Source organism: Salmo trutta, chromosome 27 (assembly GCF_901001165.1).
Source record: "Salmo trutta chromosome 27, fSalTru1.1, whole genome shotgun sequence".
Classification (NCBI taxonomy): domain Eukaryota; kingdom Metazoa; phylum Chordata; class Actinopteri; order Salmoniformes; family Salmonidae; genus Salmo; species Salmo trutta.
Window position 1 is genome coordinate 6,707,062 of NC_042983.1, and position 22,946 is coordinate 6,730,007.

Here is a 22,946-nt window from a genome sequence, read left to right on the forward strand (position 1 = left end):
TAGTTCATGATTTATTACCTATTCCAGCTGTAAAATTCTCACTTCAAAAGGAAGGCAAGTGGTTGTTAATTCCTTTAGGGGACGCCATTGTGTCATTTTGTTTTATATTGCTACTCTTGCAGCCAGTAACTTTGCACCTCTCTTTTTGTAGCCTGGGACCAGATATCTGGTCTGGTCTGGTCCCAAATGGGATATCTGATCTGGTCCCAGGTTAGATCAACCTGTAGGCTGCAGGCTGGCAGAGATCTTGAGAGTCAAAAGTGTTTGTCCCCTCTCTAATATATCTCTTTCTATCTGTCTCTGAGTCCACGCTTGTATTTTCTCTTGAAAATCTAGAATGAGATAAAGAAGGATTGGACTGTGCTGCAATGAATCTCATTATTCACCCTGAAGTGAAATGGAAATTCAGTAAATAGAACTGAATAATACGATCATAGCATTTCCCATAATCTTAGCATACATGTTTTTCTGAGTCCATTTGATCTGCACAGGTTTGTAGGCAGGTGATAGATAAGTGAGCTGAGCTTTTATGCCAAGAGGCTCTGTATTCCTCTGCTCAGTGTCTCTCCCAGGGCCGACTCCAGGGATAAGCGACATAAACTTTTTACATTTTATTTAAAAAATTGGAACTCATTCGGTGTCTCAACTTACTGTTGAGAGTTAGAATAGTGTTAGAATAGTAGAATACGTCAGGTGTAAGTTTGAAATTTGGTTGTGCATCAGCCAGGGGGACCCGCATTGATTTTGCTAGTCGCGCTCACTCAGATATCATTAATATGCCATAAGTCATGGCAAAATGTGTAGAATTGCAGGACATTCGCTTTAAAATGGCAACATTTTCTCTATGCCCCATGACAAAATGTGAAGAAATGCAGAAAATTAACTTGGCCACCCAACCAAATCTCTTAGGGCCTCCAAAAGGCTAGAGCCAGCCATGGTTTCTCCTCTCTTTCTCTCTGCTTCCTGCTTCTCCAGCCTCACAGACTTAAGCACAGCCTCCACATCTCTCTCCCTGGAAGAAAGGATGGAATACCAAGCAAGGTGGGTCTCAATAGTGGCTTCCTCTCCTCTCCTTCTAGATTGATGTGAAAGACATGGACACCTGGGTATTCATCTACCGTATTGCTTTCACATGTTTTATGATCATTGCAGATGAAGGAGAGGAGGCATTTTTTTGTCATTTAATATATTGTTTTGTTGCTCATACACTGTTAAACTTTTGTCATTTTGGTCCTGGAGGTAAAGTATCTTCCTAATTAGTAGACCTTTGTTCTCCTCCTTCACATGTGTAGAGTAATCCCACTGAAGCAGAGGTAACTTCTCTCGTTTATCCGGTCTTTCTCCTCCACCCCTAGGAAGAGATCTATGTGCTTTGGCAAAGTTGTGAATGAGTTCTGTTCAGTAAGGGAAGTCATTTTACTCACAAGCAGCTGGCTTTGCTATGAAGGTCACCTTCTTCCTGGACCTCCTCAGCATTTTCACAGGTCATAGTTACCCACAGAAACACACCACAACCAAACATCACTCCTCTGAGTGCTCCAGATACACACGTCAGTTGTGTTTATTCATATGTGTGGTCATTGATGTTTTCTCTGTATATATGGCTCTACTGGTCTCTGTACGTGCCTCTGTTGTACACCAGAGCTGGTGTGTTAGCAGAAGGATTGTGTGTGGTCTTGGTTTGATTGCTGTTGCTAGGTTGTAAAGCAGAGGTCACCAGCCCAGGTCCTGGAGAGAGAGATTGTTGGGTGTTTGTCTCAGCCCAGCACTAACACATCAGCTACTCAACAAATGATCAAAAACCTAAATGAGTTGAATCAGGTGGGTTAGTGCAGGGCTGTAGCAAAAGCCTGCACACCTCTTCAGAATGAGCGTGACTGACAGTGATCGCAACGCAACCCTTACGGAAAGACTGCATGATTTCACATGTGAAAAATCACAGGTTTTGCCCATGTACAATTTTATTTCAGATGTGAAATTTCAGATGTGAAATCATGTGAAAACATGTGGTTTTGGAACACTTTATATGTGATGATATTTCACATGAAGTTTCACATGTGGATTTTCACGTGATCACACAACATTTCACATGTGAAATCATGTGAAACCATGTGGTTTTGGAACACTTTAAATGTGATGATATTTCACATAACCTTTCACATGTGGATCACATTTTCACATGATGCCCTGCAAACAAAAATGAGTTGTTAGGATGTCTCCGGAACATACCAATATAACCCCAGTGTTTTCTATCTACATATTTGACATGTTTATACATGAATTATTATTCAAGGTGTCCTCACCTGGGATTTGAACTCACAACCTCCTGGTTCACAACATTCCAATATTTCTGCTATGCCACCATGTCTGTGTCAATCACTGATTTCATCTGTATTCCTACACTTTGGCCTTCAAAGTAAATCTCAGCTTTGTATAACACCCTCAAGATAAACTATTATAATTATGATAGTGATTCAGGAGTAGCATTAAAACAGAATAATATGCTCCACCAACATTAGACAACTATACAGAAAACCCTCAAACTGATGGCACTCTTTTGCTAAGTGCAGAGATGTATTATAGGTAATGAACGTGTAGGGGACATCTGAGAACGCCTCAAACTTAGTGGTACAACAGAAAGATCAACGTATCCCAAATAGTGAGTTCAAATCCCAGGTAGGGTCATATTGAACAATCAGTACTAAGTGATCATGTCAAGTGTAATCATAACTGTCATTGATTAAAGATTTTACTTGAACAGCGTACCACTTACTTTGAAGCCCCCCGTACCATTTAATTACTTCCTCTACAAAAAACCCATGTGAAATTTGCAGTTTCACATGTGAAATCGCATTTTCAGAAGTGAAATAACTGTTTTCACATGTTGAGCTAAAATGTTCACATGTGAAACAAAAGAGACACATGTGAGGTCAGTTGTTCACATGTGAAACCATATGTATTCAATATAGAGTTCACATGTTAACAGCACTTTTTCACATGTAAGGAGAATAACATGTTCTCACCTTTCACTTGTGAAATTGCATGTGAAATAAAATGTGCATTTTCACATATGAACATTTTCTCTGAGAATGTAACTCTCAGATGTGAAAATCGAATCGTTCAAATGTTGTCACGTGTAGTTTCATGGTATCACATGTTTAAATGTTGCATCCCAAATGCTTTCACATGTGTAGTTTCATGTTATCAAATGTTGCTTTTACATGTTGTCAGATGTTATGTAAAACACTAGATGACGTGAAATTCATGTAGTTTTTCTATAAGGGAATATATTGCAGCTCATACAAAAATCAACAACACAAGAATGTTTTGGGATAAGTATTGATTTTATTTCAGATATCACAGCCCTTGATTATTTATACAAAGTATAAGTAGAAAACAGTTTTTCGAATGCTATAGATTAGTTGGTGGATTACATGTAGACATGTATTCGATTTTTATTACACACACCACAAGTTTCTGCCTCACACACATAGTAATGCATTTACAAAACTCCTCCAAAACACATAATGATAACCATGGAAAATGTCTAAAAAGACATGAAAGAAAAGTCAAGCTGCTGCACATTAATCTCAGTTAACCTAGAAGTAAAATGTTGCATCATTTGGTCAGGTGCCAGTTATGTTTACGTGGTCTGTCCACAAGGGATTAGCCACACATTAAAAAGTTCCCTCACTCCACAGAGAACTAATTCCTTTTCGGTTTTCCGTCCTTTTTTCTCTGCATCCTCTTCAGCTTTCTCTTTACCTTTGGGTGGGCGCAGAGCTTCTTCCCTTTCACGTGCAGTCTATGGAAATGGGAGGATAAGACAGTCATTGTCTCAGGTCACCATCTGACATAGAGGGTCTTTCATGGTCCTGAACAGTCATTCTGAAAAATACATTGTCTCTCATGGCTAACTACCAGGAAGTTTGAAAAGACAAGCTGAGTGAGCAGGGACCTTAAATTCATGAGCTCTCCTTTACTGACAGCTCTTTGAAACGCCTATGTCAAGTAACTTGGATGCAGTGAATAGCGTTGCAGTAAAATGATCCCCAGCAAATTTGTTGATACACAAAGCAACTCAAATAACATTGAAAATGCATCAAATGATATAAACAAATGTAATACACATCTCCTGTCATTTGTCATGTCATTTGTGATGCGATTCACAGCAGCACTGACGGGTGTGTTGACTTGACAACTGCGTCAGTTTTGAACAACCCCCCCCCCTTTTTTGTTCCATGCTGGCTGAAGACCTAGCTAGCCAGAAGATAGCTAACACCAGACACAGATGAAAGGGGAAACAATGCGGTAAGAGATACGAGAATATCATGTTACCATTGGTGTATTCAAATGAGAATTAAGGTGATGTCACCTTGTCCCCTTAATGATGAAGCTAAGTGTTTGACATGGGAGAGGGGACCAGTAACTTTATGATAAAATGTTATCAATGTAGAAGTAACAGTCATCATACCTTCAAATATCATCCAATTTCAAGAAAAACATGATTTTGACTGTTCTGACCTTTAACATAATTTATATCAGACAGTGGAATACTAACACTAGTATGTCATGACAGTTTTCAATGATAGTAAATGTGTAATTGGGATACTACAATTAGTCTACTCTAGTCAGTAATGTGATGAACTCACACAAGTGCGTTGATGTCACAGACACCATTGCTTCTCTGCATCTCTGCTCTCTCCACCTTCTTCAGCACATTGGTGGGAATGTTCATAGATGTCGTCACACAGCATTTAGGAATGCCACCTGCAATGTTTACCATCAATTGTAAGAGTTGCAGTAATAGTGGCCTAAGTGATGGTACTGTAATTGCAGCAGCAGTAGTGGAAGTTGTAGTGGTGTACAGATGTAGGATCTTAATATGATCACTATTTTGTTGCTGAGAATTTTCCCGCACAGCAGGAAATGCAAACCTGTAGTACATTCAAGGTTTAAAAAGGCGTCAATAGTTGGTAATTTTAGTAATGTATCAACCCCCCTACAAAAAATGTCCATTAATTACTGTATAATCCACATAATAATTAACATTACCTGTTGCTCTAGGATTATTTTCCTGCTGTAGCAAACTGGCTCAAATCAAGATCATACATCTGTAGTAGTGGCTTCAGTAGACATGGTAATAAAATAATAGCAACAGTAGTAGTAATAATAGTAGTAATAGTTGTAGTAGTACAGGTAGTAGAGTGTTTTTTCAAAGAACAAGGGGTTGGAGAGGTAGCTGAAGTAGTAGTTTAGGTTGCTCCAAGAATCACAGACTAGTAAATTCTCCTTGAACTCAAGTGACCTGTGTTGTTTTAAACTGTGACTGTAGAACGACAGTAGAATGACAACCTAGTGGTTGATGAGTATCAACTGAAAGTAAACGAGTCACAACAGATAAAACCCACAAATTATAACCCTGCCTGTGCCACCAAATAAAAAAATGTGGGCAATACCATTCAGCGAACATAACTGCCATATGATAGTAACTGCCAATCTCTCTCTCTCTCTCTCTCTCTCTCTCTCTTTCTCTTTCTCTTTCTCTTAATCCCATGTGCATATACACACAGGCGCGCACGCGCACACACACACACACACACACACACACACACACACACACACACACAACACAAGCTTCAGCGTGAGCAATGCTTAGCATTTCCACTGAGATCTTGTGTCTCTACTCTCACACAGCCCCAAAAAAGGAACATTCAAGGCAGCTAGCTACTCATTGAGTCCTATGCAAAGGAGTGATGGTTTGATGACCGACCAATAGGTAAAAGTCATTGTTTACTAGGCCACTGCTGTTCTGATTTGTCAAATATCAATATTTGTTTTTCTAGCAAGAACTACTGCAAAATGTTCTGATGATAGAAATTAGAGTGGCAGGGGGCCAGATCCTGAACATTTATTAATTTATACTGGTCCCTTTGATCAATTCTATACATTAATAAAATATCTGCATATGAATTTGGCTCTAGCATTTGTTTGGTTTAAGCTACAAATGATTATGACCGCATTCCTGAAAGCTACGACTCTAAGGAACACCTACGTGCCTTCTGTTTCCATCTCTGATATTCACAAGGACTCTGTTAGAAGGGAGTGTGACAAAAAAACGAATCTAATGAGGGAAATTAATTCAAAGCTTACTGTGCTTCCTTCAGACTGGAATTTGGCATTACCTGATTTGTGTTATTTATTGAGATTCTTAGTTTTCAGATTATTTTAAAATTACCTCATTACTTTTAAGAGGCTTTTGAACAAAATAATGGTGAGCAAGCTTTGCACCTTTTCTTTTTCAATTTTCCTTTTCAAATTATTTGGTTGCACCTCGTTGGTTGAGCGCCCCCCACTTCTTTCCTAATTCGTTTTAGCAACATTTAAATTGAAGAAAAGTGCCTTATTGGTAGTTGCGTTGCTTTCTTATACAGTTCTTCCAAAGAATAATCGCATGTGGAAAATGTCCGGCCCCCCTACAATTTACCTTTTGTACATCTGCCCCCCCCCCCTAAGAATATAGTTGAATAGACCTGTATTACAGTGTCTTCCTTACCTTCAGTAGTTGAGATGGCCAGAGCACACAGAAAGAGCAGCATCACCATCACTCTAAGATCCATGGTGACAGCGGGAGTGAGAGATCAAGTGAAACTCATCAGAATATATACCGAATTCCTCCCCCCTCCTATCGCTGTGGGTTGTTGGTTTTGGTCTGGCAGGTTTTAACAGGTTCGATTACTACTACATTTAACTTAATGAAAGACTACAACAACCTCACGATGCTTTGTGAGAGACATCATGTAGAATGGATAATAGAATATAGGTCGCAAACCAATAACAGAGATCTAGGTGGAGCAGCCTGGTAAAAGCCAGGGTAAAAGTGGGGGCAGTGCATACCAAACCAACACAGTAAACAAAGGGGGCTATACTGTCAATATAGCGCAAATAATGCAATTTAAGGTTGAGCTGTGTTGTCAACAGGCGTTGATAGAACTCATATCTTTTTCAGTATGTATTTTGTTGTTCCATCAAAAAAAGTATGAAAATACCCACCAGTGAAATCGCTAATAAATCTATTTGCTGATAAATTGAAGAGTTCTACACTCCAACTCTTAACTATTTCCAGAAATCTTCACATGGTAGAATTCCCCCTGGGGAATTTTATGGTGTGAATCAGTAAGTAGTTGATTGGTTTGTCCAGGAAAACATGCTCAATAAGAGCAGAGCTATCAAAGCATTGATGAAGAGTGTTTGTTTAGCACTATGACAGACCTACTAAATCATCTCAACACTTGTTTGACAGTAGTAAACTGCTAATGACTTGCATATGTTCCACCCCCTCTCTCTCACTCTCACTCACCACCAGGCAATTTGCAATTGCTTTATTGCAAAATCACATATGTGACGACCCTCCCACTCTGTCTGCCGAATTCTTTCTCTTTGCTATTGTTTTCCTTAATAAGATGGGTAGTCAGTGAAATGGGACACACCTGGGCTCGGGTGTGTCCCAGGGGTAAATACACCTTTTCCCCCATTCATTAGAGAGACTCTCTCCATGCAGACACACTGTATTTTTGGTTGTGGCATTTTGTGGCTTGTTTATTTTGGCACCGCTCAACACCCCACATTATCACTACCTTGGCACGCAACCACTCACTTACGCTACTGATTACTGCCTACAAACACACACCATTGTTAATTGTATATAGTTGACTTTATTTAATAAATATATTTTTGTTATTCCGTTATCTCTGCGTTGTCTCCCTCTTTGTGACAGGCTACGAGCTGGTTCGTGACACATAGGTGTCTTCTCAAACCTCCTCAGATCAGCTGTTATTTAACCATCAGTGAACTTTATAATTAAATATCCAGGTATTGGCTGCACGTACCATCCTAGAAAACCCCCCCACACACACACGCATGCACGCACACGCACGCACGCACGCACACACACACACACACACACTGCAGAACCAGTCAAGACGCATCCGTTTCTTTCAGCAAATCAAAACTATGAGACAGGTATAATTACTCTTTAGAAGTACAAAAACCTGGCTTGGAACTGGGTACAAAAGACAACCGACAAGTTTGGTTAGTAGTGACTTCTTGTTATCTTTAATTCAATTATACAACAGCAGTGATTTTCAGTAAATGGTGATTCATAATAGTAATATCTGTAATGCACTGCATTCATGTAGTGATCTACAAGCACTTCACATACTAACAACAATGATTGTTGAACATTAATCTGATCATTCTACAACACTGCAAGAAAACTATTTATTTCCTACATATTTAAATGTCTGTATTTCTGTGGTGTATACATGACCTATTTATATTGAGGCATTAGGAAAAACATGTCTTGTAGAACTTAAAACTTATATATGTAATGTGTGTATGTGTATATACGTTCTTAGGTGGAGAAAACACTCTTTCTTTGACAGTTCATAACTCTATCCATTTTATCCTGTTATTCATGTCAGTTTAACCATTTTGCCTGATTCCAAATCGACCGCCATCCGCTAGCCTAGGTACTGTATAGATGTAAAAGGTTTTGATAGTAGTGGTCAACAATATGGCGAAATCTCCATCACTAGGCAAGGTGGAACAATTACTATATTGCTAAAACCTATCCAATTACTTGAAGTTCCTTCTGAAAAAATAAAGTAATTCATTTCAATCTTTTCCGATCTACGAGAAGTGTCAAAGGCTAGTAAGGGTTGATTTGGAGTTAGGCAACGTGTAAGCGAATCTCTGGAGTGAGATTGTTACTATTCACTCTGCCCCCTGGTGGCAAAGTGTAGCTGGCGCAGCAGCAGTTCCTCCGGTGAGCCACTTCTGGCTCCAGCGCTGTGATCGGCAGGAGAGTGGTACCGACTCTCCCCCAAACAGTCTGGATCTAGAACACAGCTCTCTGTCGACATACATACAATAATGAGGGTTAGAAAGCGATATAAACATAGCATTTATTGTGCAAGTATACACGGTTATGCACAGACAGACACAGACAGACATACAGAGGCAGATGACAGACAGACAGACAAACGGGTAAGCGCAAAACCACACACACAGACGAAACACAATAGACAGCAATTAACAACGACAGCTACTGTACCTGAGTCACAGCAAACTCCTGTTGCAGCGCAGTGTCCTGCATCAGATCCACAAGGTCTCCCTCCTGTCTGGCAGGGGGTGGGCAGGTAATTCTCCTCAAAGCAGCGTGCTGTCTCTGAGGAGCCCATCCAGCAGCCCAGCCCCTCCCCACAGCAGATACTGGGGCCAAAGCAGCGGCCCTGGTCCCCTGGTCCACATGTCATGCACTTCAGGGGGAGAGACCAGTTAGCTGGCTTTCTATTGTTTTTATGCTAGTGGAACCTCAATGTGTCATTTGTTTATGATTTAATTATTGATAATAATTGGTATTGGAAATACAATTATCCATTAAAAAAAATGCAAATGTTTTCATTGTTGTAGGCCTATGTGTGTTTTAAGGAGCACTGGAAGCATAGATTAACTCCAAGAAAAAAAAGAAAAGCCTACAATTATGTAGGTTCAATATAAATTCCATTCCTCATAACCGTGTAAATACCGAATAGCATTAAAAAATAGGCTCTATATTCACCCGGTAATTTTCAAATGGTCACTTTCCAAACCTTTAGGCCTATGGATTATAATACAGTTGTTAGGTGCGTAATGGAAAGATGGTAGCCTAGTCTATCTACTCTGGGGGGAAAAACAGCGCAAAGTAATTACCTTTCAAGCATAGTGTAGCCTATATAGCCTAAAAAGAGGACACGGAAAATAGAACAGTCTGTAACGTAGGCCTACCTGTCTGCTGCCGGTGTCCGGTAACGCGCGTTTCCCGCCTCTGGGACAGTTCTGGATGTAGCACGCAGAGGAGAACGCTAGGAGTCCGATGACGCACAGTAGAAGCGTGGAATGTGGCATTGCAATTGTGCAGAAAAAGCGCACCTATATTCCTCTTGCTGCTTCACGGATGACTGACAGATATTCGATGCTATCCGTTACTTTTATGGGATGGTTTGTTATTCAAAGTTGTTTGACGTCAGAGTTTTTTCATACATTTGCCTCTAGTGATGGAGTTAGGGTAGTAGGGGGTAACAAGCCCCCGGGGTAACTGCCACCCCCCCTGTAATTCACATTAAGACCACAAGATGTCACCAAATTATTTTCCCAACACTTTCTCTGGCTGCCACTGCTCTTGCTCAACAAAACATGTCCTCTGTGTCATCACAACTTTTGGAGATATTTCAACAAAATGATTTTGTGGTAAGTTGATCAAAAATTGTTTTAATTTGAAAAACAAAGCTATATTCCAATGAAGTTAGATTTATATATATATATATATATATATATATATATATATATATATATATATATATATATATATATTTAGAAATATACAAGTAGGAAAGCCTTAACATTAATAATCCATTTGTTTAGAGAGGAAAATGTAGATAATTATTTTGTAAAGCAGGATGTTGGATGAGTATGTTGGGGGCAACTCGCCTACTTTATGCTAACTTTCTAGCTAGCAACTTCACTAGCAGTAAATGCTAGCCAGCTAGCTTGTTAGCATAAGCTGCTAGGAGTGCTAGCTAGCAACATTACTACCAGATTGTCTGAGGTAAAATACATTAAAAAAAGATAAAGTAACTTAATTGCAATTGTAAATGTTTCCACTAATGACTGACAGTTTTACACTAAATGCTACTTTATAGCCTTTTAGCTATTTTACACAACTTTTTATGTCATATAGCTAGATAGCTAGCTACGTTTTTGAGTTTCTTGTTTATTTTTATTAATCAACGTTTCAGTAACAGTGCCGGTTTTAGCCAGTCGGCTAATTTTCGACTGAAGTCCCTGGGAAAGTTTCCAGAGAGAGCTTTTCAATTGGTATCTCTCCTCCTGTTTTCAGTAACAGGTGGGGACTGAATTAGGTGTGAACAGTGAAGGAGGTGGGCTCATGAGTTGTGCTCCATTTTTACTGGGGATAGCTTTATTTGTGACCTATTTACAAATTAGAATCGTACAATAGCAGAGAACAACAGTTTCCACAATGTTACATTTAATGAATGAGTTCAGTTATGAGTTATTGTTATTAAATTATATTATAAATGATATATTATATATATATATTATATATATAATTATATATAAGTTAAATTATAAATTATATATTCCAATATTATATAATGTTATTAGTTACAGTGGCTTTGGAAAGTATCCAAACCACTTGAGACCTTTTCCACATTTTGTTAGCATGGTGGTGGCAGCATTATGCTGTGGGGATGTTTTTCAGCGGCATGGACTGGGAGACTAGTCAGGAATGAGGGAAAGATGAGTGGCCCAGCCAGAATGGCCCAGCCAGAATGGCCCAGCCAGCCAGAGCTCGGTCTTGAACCCGATCAAACATCTCTGGAGAGACCTGAAAATAGCTGTGCAGCAACGCTCCCCATCCAACTTGACAGAGCTTGAGAGGATCTGTATAGAAGAATGGGAAAACTCCCCAAATATACAGTTGAAGTCGGAGGTTTACATACACTTATGTTGGAGTCACTAAAACTCATTTTTCAACCACTCCACAAATTTCTTGTTAACAAACTATAGTTTTGGCAAGTCGGTTAGGACATCTACTTTGTGCATGACACAAGTCATTTTTCCAACAATTGTTTACAGACAGATTATTTCACTTATAATTCACTGTATCTCATTTCCAGTGGGTCAGAAGTTTACATACACTAAGTTGACTGTGCCTTTAAACAGCTTGGAAAATTCCAGAAAATGATGTCATGGCTTTAGAAGCTTCTGATAGGCTAATTGACATAATTTGTGTCAATTGGAGGTGTACCTGTGGATGTATTTCAAGGCCTACCTTCAAACTCAGTGCCTCTTTGCTTGACATCATGGGAAAATCATGATGTCAGAAAATAATTGTAGACCACAAGTCTGGTTCATCCTTGGGAGCAATTTCCAAATGCCTGAAGGTACCACGTTCATCTGTACAAACAATAATATGCAAGTATAAACACCATGAGACCACGCAGACGTCATACCGCTCAGGAAGGAGACGAGTTCTGTCTCCTAGAGATGAACGTACTTTGGTGCGAAAAGTGCAAATCAATCCCAGAACAACAGCAAAGGACCTTGTGAAGATGCTGGAGGAAACAGGTACAAAAGTATCTATATCCACAGTAAAACGAGTCCTATATCGACATAACCTGAAAGGCCGCTCAGCAAGGAAGAAGCCACTGCTCCAAAACCGCCATAAAAAAGCCAGACTACGGTTTGCAACTGTACATGGGGACCAAGAGCGTACATTTTGGAGAAATGTCCTCTGGTCTGATGAAACAAAAATAGAACTGTTTGGCCATAATGACCATCGTTATGTTTGGAGGAAAAAGGGGGAGGCTTGCAAGCTGAAGAACACCATCCCAACCGTGAAGCACGGGGGTGGCAGCATCATGTTGTGGGGGGGTTTTGCTGCAGGAGGGAAATGGTTCTTCCAAATGGACAATGACCCCAAGCATACTCCCAAAGTTATGGAAAAATGGCTTAAGGACTACAAAGTCAAGGTATTGTAGAGGCCATTACAAAGCCCTGACCTCAATCCTATAGAACATTTGTGGGCAGAACTGAAAAAGCGTGTGCGAGCAAGGAGGCCTATAAACCTGACTCAGTTACACCAGCTCTGTCAGGAGGAATGGGCCAAAATTCACCCAACTTATTGTAGAAAGCTTGTGGAAGGCTACCCGAAATGTTTGACCCAAGTTAAACAATTTAAAGGCAATGCTACCAAATACTAATTGAGTGTATGCAAACTTCTGACACACTGGGAATGTGATGAAAGAAGTAAAAGCTGAAATAAATCTGTCACGATTATCTTCGTCTTCTGACGATAATGCGAAATCGTCGTCTGAAAAGGTAGACCAAAACGCAGCAGGTACGTGTAGGCTCATCTTGACGTTTATTTACTTTCAAAAATGAACATACAAAATAACAAAACACGAACGATCAAAAAAACAGTCTGGTAAGGCACAAGGCTAAACACAGAACAATCACCCACCAATAACAAACACAAACACACCCTAATATATGGGACTCTCAATCAAAGGCAGATAGACAACACCTGCCTTCAACTGAGAGTCCCAACCCCAATTAACCAAACATAGAAACAGACATACTAGACTAAACATAGAATACCTGAAAACCAAACAGTGCCCCAAAACCCCGGAATACTTAAACCAAATGCCCCTTCAACAAAACACACCACCCCGAAACACATAAAACGAATACCCTCTGCCACGTCCTGACCAAACTACAATACTAATTAACCCTTATACTGGCCAGGACGTGACAAAATCATTCTCTCTACTATTATTCTAACATGTCACATTCTTAAAATAAAATGGTCATCCTAACTGACCTAAAACAGGGAATTTTTACTAGGATTAAATGTCAGGAATTGTGAAAAACTGAGTTTAAATGTATTTGGCTAAGGTGTATGTAAACTTCCGACTTCAACTGTAGGTGTGCCAAGCTTGTAGCAACATACTCAAGACTGTAATCGCTTCCAAAGGTGCTTCAACAAAGTACTGAGTAAAGGGTGTGAATACTTATGTAAATTATGATATTTCAGATTACATTCTTTTATAAATTGGCAAAAATGTAAAAAATTCTGGTTTTACTTTGTCATAATGGGATATTGTGTGCAGATTGATTAGGTGGAAAAAACTATTTAATACATTTTAGAATAAGGCTGTAACGTAAAAGTCAAGGGGTCTGAATACTTTCTGAAGGAACTGTATATTCCATTCCAATATTCCAATGAATCTTTTTTACATTAATTAAAAACAACTATTGAAAACCTTTTGCTCCTGAATGTCATTTTAAAGACTGCTGGGATTTAAAATCTTGCATTATTCAAATAATATTTAGTGCAATTGTACATAATGGACTGTATGGAAAAGGACCAACGGAGAAAGAACAAATAAAATAAATGCGCAGGTGAGTTAAAAAGAGGAACTCTCCTTATACTGCGGATGTTAACGGTGACATGTGCAACACCATTTCCCCCCCATATTTTATAAAAATAATTCAAATAAGACAACTAGACTTAGCTTTTAATTATTACATACTAAACAATTTAAACCCGACCCATGAAATGGATTTTAACACACTTGTGTGAAACCCTATGCCATAATCTTCTACAGGGGTTACTGGCAACCCGGTACTGGCTAAGTTGCCCCCGGTACTTTTAAAAAACACCCCTTTTCTAAAAACAACATTTCATGAAATACCTTTAAAAAGTGTAAACTGTAGCCATTTATTTCCCTTTATTGTTTATTTGCTTAAGCATAACTTTCATCCACATACCATTTTTTCCCCCAAGTGTTACTGTTTTGTGTTAACAATTAGACATCGATCTTGGGGGAGCTAGTTACCCCCTAGTACCCTACTAATTAACAATTCCCATTATCCTAAGCCATACCATATTCTATTTTGCTTCTCAATTCAGTTAGACTTTTTGTCCTTCCCATGTGGCATAACCTATGCCACCATGATGTCCTTTCAATTGAGAGTTTTTCCTATTCCTTTTCTGTTTTGCCTCAGATTTTAGGATGGTGCTGTTGCATGTTTTTTGAGAGTTGTAGGTTGCCCACATTTAATAGGAAGGAGAAAGGTAAGATTAGGTAGGATTAGATCCACCCGTTGTATAAAACAGAAATAAACAATTTGTTCAATAATGTTAGGTAGACAGTGCCCTGCTTGGAAACAACACGTATCCCTGGAACTTCATGTAGGCAATAGGCCACCTGTAGCTCCACATTGCTGTAATAATTGTTAGGTAAGATACAGTAAAGTTACACTAGCTAAATCATTTTTGCGGTTAACATAGAATTGTCTGGTGATGTCATTGAGATCAATAGATAAAATGAAATTGGCCTCGATTTTCAGATGAGTTTCAAAGTTCATGCATTTTGGTGTAGAATGTCCCACCACAAGTGACCTTCTCACAGTCATTAACCCAAAAAATTCCCCGCTACCTCTGCCGCTGCTGCTGAAGAATATCCTAGGGGAAACACTGTACCTATCCAATCCTTTTTAGATCGGCATAAGTTAGAGCCATGCACAAGGGCCTGGGGGTTAGGGGCTAGAGGTTGTTTCAATGTTTTTGGACAGAGCCAAAGATAACCAGTTCTGATAGCTAGATAGCAGAACACTCAGTGCAGGGGTGGGATGTATAGACACTGCCTGGCCAAGGTAGTTTATACAACTGGCACATAATGGCCTTGACTGTATGACCCTGCGAATAGAGGGATGGAGGCGGTCACTTGTTTTCAGGACACCACAGAGCAGGGAGAGGGTTGAAGTTAATAGAAAGAGAGAACAAGGGAATAAGAGGGAAAGGGAGAGGGAAGAGAAAGAGACGTCACACAGTGTCAGTCTCCGCATCCAAAATTCTAAATTATCTGAGCAACAAAAGAGAGCTTTGAACCTGGCAGAAGAAAACATCTAGTCTGTATTCAAAACTGCATGTACACTCATTTGGTTTAATTTTTATGAATTATTTATGTACAAGCAACTGCCAAAATAATGGAAACACTTGAGTAACTGAGGGATAAAGTTGCCTATATTGAAAGAAGGTGCTTCCACACAGGTGTGGTTCCTGAGTTAATTAAGCAATTAACATCCCATCATGCTTAGGGTCATGTATTAAAAGGCTGGGCAGGCCACTATTTTGGCATCCCCATAGGATGACAATGCTCCCATCCACAGGGCATGAGTGGTCATTGAATGGTTTGATGAGCATGAAAACGATGTTAACCATATGACATGGCAGTTTCAGTCACCAGATCTCAACCCAATTGAACACTTCTGGAGCGGCGCCTGAGACAGTGTTTTCCACCACCATCAACAAAACACAAAATTATGGAATTTCTTGTGGAAGAATGGTGTCGCCAGGGGAGAACGACTGCTCCCTCTCATTGAAGGCATGGAAGTTCAAGGCCAACAGCTGTACTGCAGGCATTATTAGCAGAAAACAGGATCCCCACTATAGTGAATATAACATTTTAATCTTCGTGGTCAATCTTAGTGAAAATAAAAAATTGTTTTTGAAGACAACCATGGTACCAATAATTGCTTCTAATACACCAGATGTAGAATCAGAATCACATTTATTGTCCTACAAGAGGAAACTCTTGGCACAGCTCACACATTAATTGATAAAACAAATATGAAACACAGAAGAAACAGACAAAAGGCATAAATGGGAAAAATTACATGGAATTTTTCACTATGGTGATACTCCCCAGGATGAAACTCCTCTCGAAACGCGCAATGATGCCACTCTGACATTGCTCATCCTAATACTTATATATTCCTTAATTCCATTATTTTACTGTAACAGATATCAATTATGCTCTGGTACAGTAGCAGAAGGAGTTTGGATTTGACGGACAGGTTGTGCATATGTCTGATGACAGACAGATGTGCTGGGATTTCTTAGTTATTTTAGTGGTATGTTGTTCGAAGGTGAGCTTGTGGTTTATTGTTATTCCGAGATATTTGAATGAAGGAACCATTTTGACGGCCTCTGATGAGAATAGTGGAAGTCGATGGTTAAGATCCAGGTGATTATTGCGCCACCATTTACTGAATAGGGTAACGGATGATTGATATTGCTGGAAGGAGGGGGGTTGTTCAGGAGGGACAGGATGGCTGTGTCATCAGAGTACTTGAAAAGGAGTGTATTCTGGTCCATTCTTTGGCAGTCCTTGGCATACAGGGTGTAGAGGAATGGACTAAGAACGCAACCCTGTGGCACGCCCGTGTTGGTGATGTGCACAGAGGACAGGGTTTTATTTGTCCTCATGGCGTGGGGTCTGCCACTTAAAAAGTTGTGGATCCAGCAGATGATGGTGGGAGATACGTCCAGGTTATTGAGCTTTTGAATCATAGTGTGCCATAAGATGGTGTTGAAGGCACATTTAAAATCCACGAACAGGATGCATGTGTAATTCCCCATTCCCTCCAGGAGTTACAGGAGCCTGTGCAGCATGCAGACCACCTTCTCATCCGTTTCTCTCCCAGCTTTGTAAACAAACTAGTAGGGATCAAGGGGGAGTTAACAGTGGCCAGTAGGATGTTAAGAACCAGTCTTTCCAAGCATTTCATGATCAGTGATGTGAGAGGAACAGGTCGGTAATGGTTGAACTCAGTCGGGGGAAACTTTTGGGGAATGGGGACGATGGTAGATGCCTTCCATAGCGTGGGGATTGTGTATGTTATTGAACCGATTATTTTACAATCGCACACAGAAGAACTTATAAGGATAGGCCTAATTTAGTTGCTAATGGCAGCCTGCAGTACCCTGGGCAGCCTTCAACTTGAGTAAAGCCATGCAACTCCCCTCGGGAGAGGCGAAGTTCGAGAGCCATGCTTCCTCCGAATCACGACCCTGCCAAGCCGCACTGCTTCTTGACACACTGCTCGCTAACCCGGAAGCCAGCTGCACCATTGTGTCGGAGAAAACACCGTCCAGCTGGCGACCGGAGCCAGCTTGCAGGTGCCCGACCCGTCACAAGGAGTCGCTAGAGTGCTATAGGACAAGGCATTCCAAAACCCAAACCCTCCCCTAACCTGATGACGCTGGGCCAATTGTGTGCTGCCTCATGGGTCTCCCGGTCATGGCTGGCTGTGACACAGCCTGGGGTCGAACACGGGTCTGTAGTGACGCCTCAAGCACTGCTTTAGACCGTTGTGCCACTCGTGAGGCCCCTTAAGTGTTCTTACACTATGATTTTGAACATGCAAAGCAACTGGGAAACATCTATGGCAGGCATTGTCACCTTAGCTTGCTACATAACTTCTGAGTGATGGGAAGCACGAGCACCTGCCAATCAGCGTAAACTACTGCACACACACCTGTCGTTACAATGACAATTAGCGTAGTCATGTCAGCAAATGACTGCTGTCTGAACACAGCCACGTGTAACTTGCTGTTTGGACAGTCAGTATTCCAAAACGGATTTGAAAAACAAAACTGATTGGAGCATTAAGGCCTGCAGTGTGAACAAGGCTTAACAATGGGAATACCTGTCCTCACAAATGGAAGGTAAGCGGGACTAGGCGAGATCAGGTGGGATCATTCTAGCCCAGGGGTTCTTAAACTTTTTCAGCATGGGACCCAAATGAGAAATTCTGTGTTTTCCTGGACCCAAGCTTTTCTGGCAATTGTGCCAGATGTTAAGACAGCAAACCGTTATTAATGGCCTATTTGCGAGATTGACTTATTTCAATAGGCATAGGCTAGGCATACTGACTAACATCTGGGTTTAAAATTGTAATTCAACTTTGCCATGGTTTGCTGAGCTAGATGCAGGTAGCCTAAAGCCCCTGAAAAGGCCAACATGTTATTTCAGAGCGAATTTATCTAAAGAGCTCTTGTGCGCCAAAAGTCATTTTCCAATGATTTGTCGCCGTTATCGGTTCTAGCGTGTTAATTTTATACGGAAAAAGTGTGTCTCCATAATAACACATCTAAATAGCCTAGCTACAAATGGTAAAACGTTGTCACGATGTGCTGCAACTACTCCTTGACACAGTTACCTCTGCTGCAGCACTCTCTCAACGCACACACACTCCTCTGGCCCTCCCCACCCTTCATTCATTCACTCACTCACTCAGTAACAACCTGCTCACTGCCTGATACTCAACAGCAGCAGGTTATAGTTAATATATATATACTGCTCAAAAAATAAAGGGAACACTTGAACAACACATCCTAGATCTGAATGAAATAAATAATCTTATTAAATACTTTGTTCTTTACATAGTTGAATGTGCTGACAACAAAATCACACAAAAATAATCAATGGAAATCCAATTTATCAACCCATGGAGGTCTGGATTTGGAGTCACACTCAAAATGAAAGTGGAAAACCACACTACAGGCTGATCCAACTTTGATGTAATGTCCTTAAAACAAGTCAAATTTGAGGCTCAGTAGTGTGTGTGGCCTCCACGTGCCTGTATGACCTCCCTACAACGCCTGGGCATGCTCCTGATGAGGTGGCGGATGGTCTCCTGAGGGATCTCCTGGACAGTCTGTGGTGCAACGTGGCGTTGGTGGATGGAGCGAGACATGATGTCCCAGATGTGCTCAATTGGATTCAGGTCTGGGGAACGGGCGGGCCAGTCCATAGCATCAATGCCTTCCTCTTGCAGGAACTGCTGACACTCCAGCCACATGAGGTCTAGCATTGTCTTGCATTAGGAGGAACCCAGGGCCAACCGCACCAGCATATGGTCTCACAAGGGGTCTGAGGATCTCATCTCGGTACCTAATGGCAGTCAGGCTACCTCTGGCGAGCACATGGAGGGCTGTGCGGCCCCCCAAAGAAATGCCACCCCACACCATGACTGACCCACCGCCAAACCGGTCATGCTGGAGGATGTTGCAGGCAGCAGAACGTTCTCCACGGCGTCTCCAGACTCTGTCACGTCTGTCACGTGCTCAGTGTGAACCTGCTTTCATCTGTGAAGAGCACAGGGCGCCAGTGGCGAATTTGCCAATCTTGGTGTTCTCTGGCAAATGCCAAACGTCCTGCACGGTGTTGGGCTGTAAGCACAACCCCCACCTGTGGACGTCGGACCCTCATACCACCCTCATGGAGTCTGTTTCTGACCCTTTGAGCAGACACATGCACATTTGTGGCCTGCTGGAGGTCATTTTGCAGGGCTCTGGCAGTGCTCCTCCTGCTCCTCCTTGCACAAAGGCGGAGGTAGCGGTCCTGCTGCTGGGTTGTTGCCCTCCTACGACCTCCTCCACGTCTCCTGATGTACTGGCCTGTCTCCTGGTAGCGCCTCCATGCTCTGGACACTACGCTGACAGACACAGCAAACCTTCTTGCCACAGCTCGCATTGATGTGCCATCCTGGATGAGCTGCACTACCTGAGCCACTTGTGTGGGTTGTAGACTCCGTCTCATGCTACCACTAGAGTGAAAGCACCACCAGCATTCAAAAGTGACCAAAACATCAGCCAGGAAGCATAGGAACTGAGAAGTGGTCTGTGGTCCCCACCTGCAGAACCAGTCCTTTATTGGGGGGGTCTTGCTAATTGCCTATAATTTCCACCTGTTGTCTATTCCATTTGCACAACAGCATGTGAAATTTATTGTCAATCAGTGTTGCTTCCTAAGTGGACAGTTTGATTTCACAGAAGTGTGATTGACTTGGAGTTACATTGTGTTGTTTTTGTGTTCCCTTTATTTCTTTGAGCAGTGTATATATATATATATATATATAGGCTATCTCCATTTTAAAGTAGTCAATTTTCTTCTTCATTCCTGCCCAGTTGACTACTTTAAAATGGTGCAATCCCTCAATGGCAATGTCCATGCTAAAGTCCAGTTTTATCAACACCCTAACCATTACGAAATAACCCCCACGTAGCAAATTAGTAAGTATATTTTTCATTGACCAAATTTGACACTCTCATTGGCCTCCATACAAAACTTCCTCACTTCGAGGGCTTATTTTTGTGGACAGAATTTAGCCTGCGTACAACCTCTCGCTTCGCTTCTTCCTCTCTTGCGCTATTGAGTCTTCACATATGAACGGAAAAACGTCATCGATGGCTTTGGCCATTCATTGAGTGTCACATCTAGTTACCACAGCCACACAGTCAAAATGGGCTATTGTAAAAGTTCATGAAAACAAACATTGGCTTTTTGGTCTTAATTTAAGGTTAGGCATAAGGTTAGCAGTGTGATTAAGTTTAGGTTTAAAATCACATTTTAAGAAAATCTATTGTAGAAATAGGCAGGTTTATGACTTTGTGGCTGTGGTAACTAGTGACAACCCTCCAATAGAGTTCTAGACACTTGTAGAATCTATGCCAAGGTGCATTGAAGCTGTTCTGGCTCATGGTGGGCCAACGCCATATTAAGACACTTGATGTTGAGGTTTCCTTTATGATGGCAGTTACCTGTATGTGGTAGCTAGCTAGGTGGCATGAAAGCAACCCACTGGGCATACACTGGTTGAATCAACGTTGTTTCCTCGTCATTTGAACCAATGTGGATTAGACGTTGAATTAACGTCTGTGCCCAGTGGGGGGGAAAGTATGGTTTTATTTCGACAAAATATCATTGCATAATCATTGTTTAGGTATTTATATGGCATATTTCTAAAGTTTCCTTAATACACTACTTTACATGATGTGGAAAGAAAAGCCCAAGAGGTAAAACAGACTTAAACATGACATCACAGCGACCGTGTTCCATGGACAATGTGACAAATAAGTCTCCCTTCGAGATGTGTTTCTATTTATTAATGACTGAAGAAGCAAAACATGTCTGCCAATATAAATTTGCATCTCAAACTGACTTTTAAATGATCAGATGAATTATTGTATTATAGATGAGTGTCTTGATGCATGCTTAGGTTTGTGTTCTCCTTATAAACTGTCATTATGTTGCTGATTAACTTGTAAATAGCAAATGAAATTAAGCAGGCAGATTGTTCAGAAATACAAAAGGGCAAAAGATGCTTAGTAGGAGGGTAACTGTGTTCTTGTTATCTTCCTGAGAGTGATAGGGAGTTGAGGCTGGTCCTCTGATAAGTAGAAAGTCATTTCAAGAAACATTCGTAAAACCAGGTCTATACATTACAAGTACAGTACCTCATTCTGCTATACTTTCAAGAGTATGTGGTTCAAAGGAATGTTTACATGTGAGAGCATGTTTAAAATATATATATATATATGTATATATATATATTGTAGCCTCATAACAGCAGTACACATCATTTGTGTACTGTTGAAGATTAGTTTGACTGGTGTCTGTCTGCATAGACCTTATGATCTCAATGTTTAGTAAAAAAAACAATCTCCAATACTGCCCATATAACCCCAAAATGAGTGTCAGTGAGAGAGAGAGAGAAAGAACACCAGCGTTGCTGTCTGCCAAGCCACTCATTACAGAGAACCAGGGACAAGACACTTCTCCAGCTTTACGTTGCCCTTGCAACCTCAACTTCCTAACTCCTATACTTTGTCAGGATTGCGGTGTGTGGGGATCACAAAATGGTCTCATCGTAAACTTTGATCTGAAGCCATTCTTGTGATTATTGTGATTTTGCTATTGTAAATGTTTGTCGGCTTATGTAGCCAAATTGTATCTATGATCGTACGCTATCCATTTATGTTTTTGTATGCTATTTTAATATATGAGAATTAACTAATGATATCAGGCCACAACTTGTCATGAATACAGACACCTGTGTGTGTCTTTTGACACTATATAAATTAGTCATCTCGCAGTGTTTGTCATTATACCCTGATGAAGACAGCTCGTCTTTCGAAACTTTGGACATAGTTTTGCATCTGAGCTCCTAGAGTGTGCGGCTCTCCTTTAGATTGAATAAACAGGTGTAGAGAAGTTCCACCTTGTACTGGCCTCCTTCTGTCAGTTGAGATGGTAGAAAGGAGGAGAGGGAGCAGAGGGATGTTGATCTAGTACAGGCCTCCAGTGGTCAGTTCAGCACATGGTTCTGCTTTGTTTCCTCCCAATGATACGCCAGCCTTGGGAACACTTCACTGTCACTCTTTCTCTACCTCTCACTCTTCATCGATTGCCTAGAGGTTTGAGGTGTTTTGGCCTTCAGCAAACAACTCAAGGGTCCTCACAATGAGACGGATGAGAGGAATAGAGAAGGCAAGGGCCTTTTCCTCAACTGGATTAGCTGAATTCATGAGCCCTCTGCTCCGTCCTCTCTCACCTCCTTTTGAAAAAGGTAAATCGAGAGAAAGTGGACGAAAATATGAAATGAGACTCTCTTCCACTCGTGCGTCATCAAGCAAATTACTTTTACAGGGTGGATCCCAAAATAAATGTGTAAAATTATAAAAACAA

The 22,946-nt window shown here is 40.9% G+C and overlaps 2 protein-coding genes across 2 annotated transcripts; both read right to left on the reverse strand.

Moving 5' to 3' along the window:
• Nucleotides 1-3,325: 3,325 nt before the first annotated feature.
• LOC115164197 (C-C motif chemokine 28) lies at nt 3,326-6,681 on the reverse strand. Its single transcript, XM_029716448.1, has 3 exons — nt 6,557-6,681; nt 4,653-4,770; nt 3,326-3,805 (listed from the first exon to the last, which is right to left on the reverse strand). Exons 1-3 carry the CDS (start codon nt 6,618-6,620, stop codon nt 3,706-3,708), a joined length of 282 nt encoding a protein of 93 aa, XP_029572308.1. The 5' UTR covers nt 6,621-6,681; the 3' UTR covers nt 3,326-3,705.
• Nucleotides 6,682-8,092: 1,411 nt separating this feature from the next.
• LOC115164196 (vasotocin-neurophysin VT 2) lies at nt 8,093-10,156 on the reverse strand. Its single transcript, XM_029716447.1, has 3 exons — nt 9,829-10,156; nt 9,116-9,320; nt 8,093-8,914 (listed from the first exon to the last, which is right to left on the reverse strand). The coding sequence occupies exons 1-3, from the start codon at nt 9,946-9,948 to the stop codon at nt 8,772-8,774; spliced, it is 468 nt and encodes a 155-aa protein (XP_029572307.1). The 5' UTR covers nt 9,949-10,156; the 3' UTR covers nt 8,093-8,771.
• Nucleotides 10,157-22,946: the final 12,790 nt, after the last annotated feature.

What these genes read in the sequence shown, in the direction of transcription:
- LOC115164196 (XM_029716447.1), bottom strand. Translation starts at nt 9,948, where the DNA reads ATGCCACATTCCACGCTTCTACTGTGCGTCATCGGACTCCTAGCGTTC. An exon ending in CGGACACCGGCAGCAGACAG is followed by an intron (nt 9,321 to 9,828) that starts GTAGGCCTACGT and finishes CTCCCCCTGAAG; the next exon opens with TGCATGACATGTGGACCAGG. An exon ending in AGGAGTTTGCTGTGACTCAG is followed by an intron (nt 8,915 to 9,115) that starts GTACAGTAGCTG and finishes GTATGTCGACAG; the next exon opens with AGAGCTGTGTTCTAGATCCA.
- LOC115164197 (XM_029716448.1), bottom strand. Translation starts at nt 6,620, where the DNA reads ATGGATCTTAGAGTGATGGTGATGCTGCTCTTTCTGTGTGCTCTGGCC. An exon ending in GGCCATCTCAACTACTGAAG is followed by an intron (nt 4,771 to 6,556) that starts GTAAGGAAGACA and finishes TAAACATTGCAG; the next exon opens with GTGGCATTCCTAAATGCTGT. An exon ending in TGTGACATCAACGCACTTGT is followed by an intron (nt 3,806 to 4,652) that starts GTGAGTTCATCA and finishes CCATTTCCATAG; the next exon opens with ACTGCACGTGAAAGGGAAGA.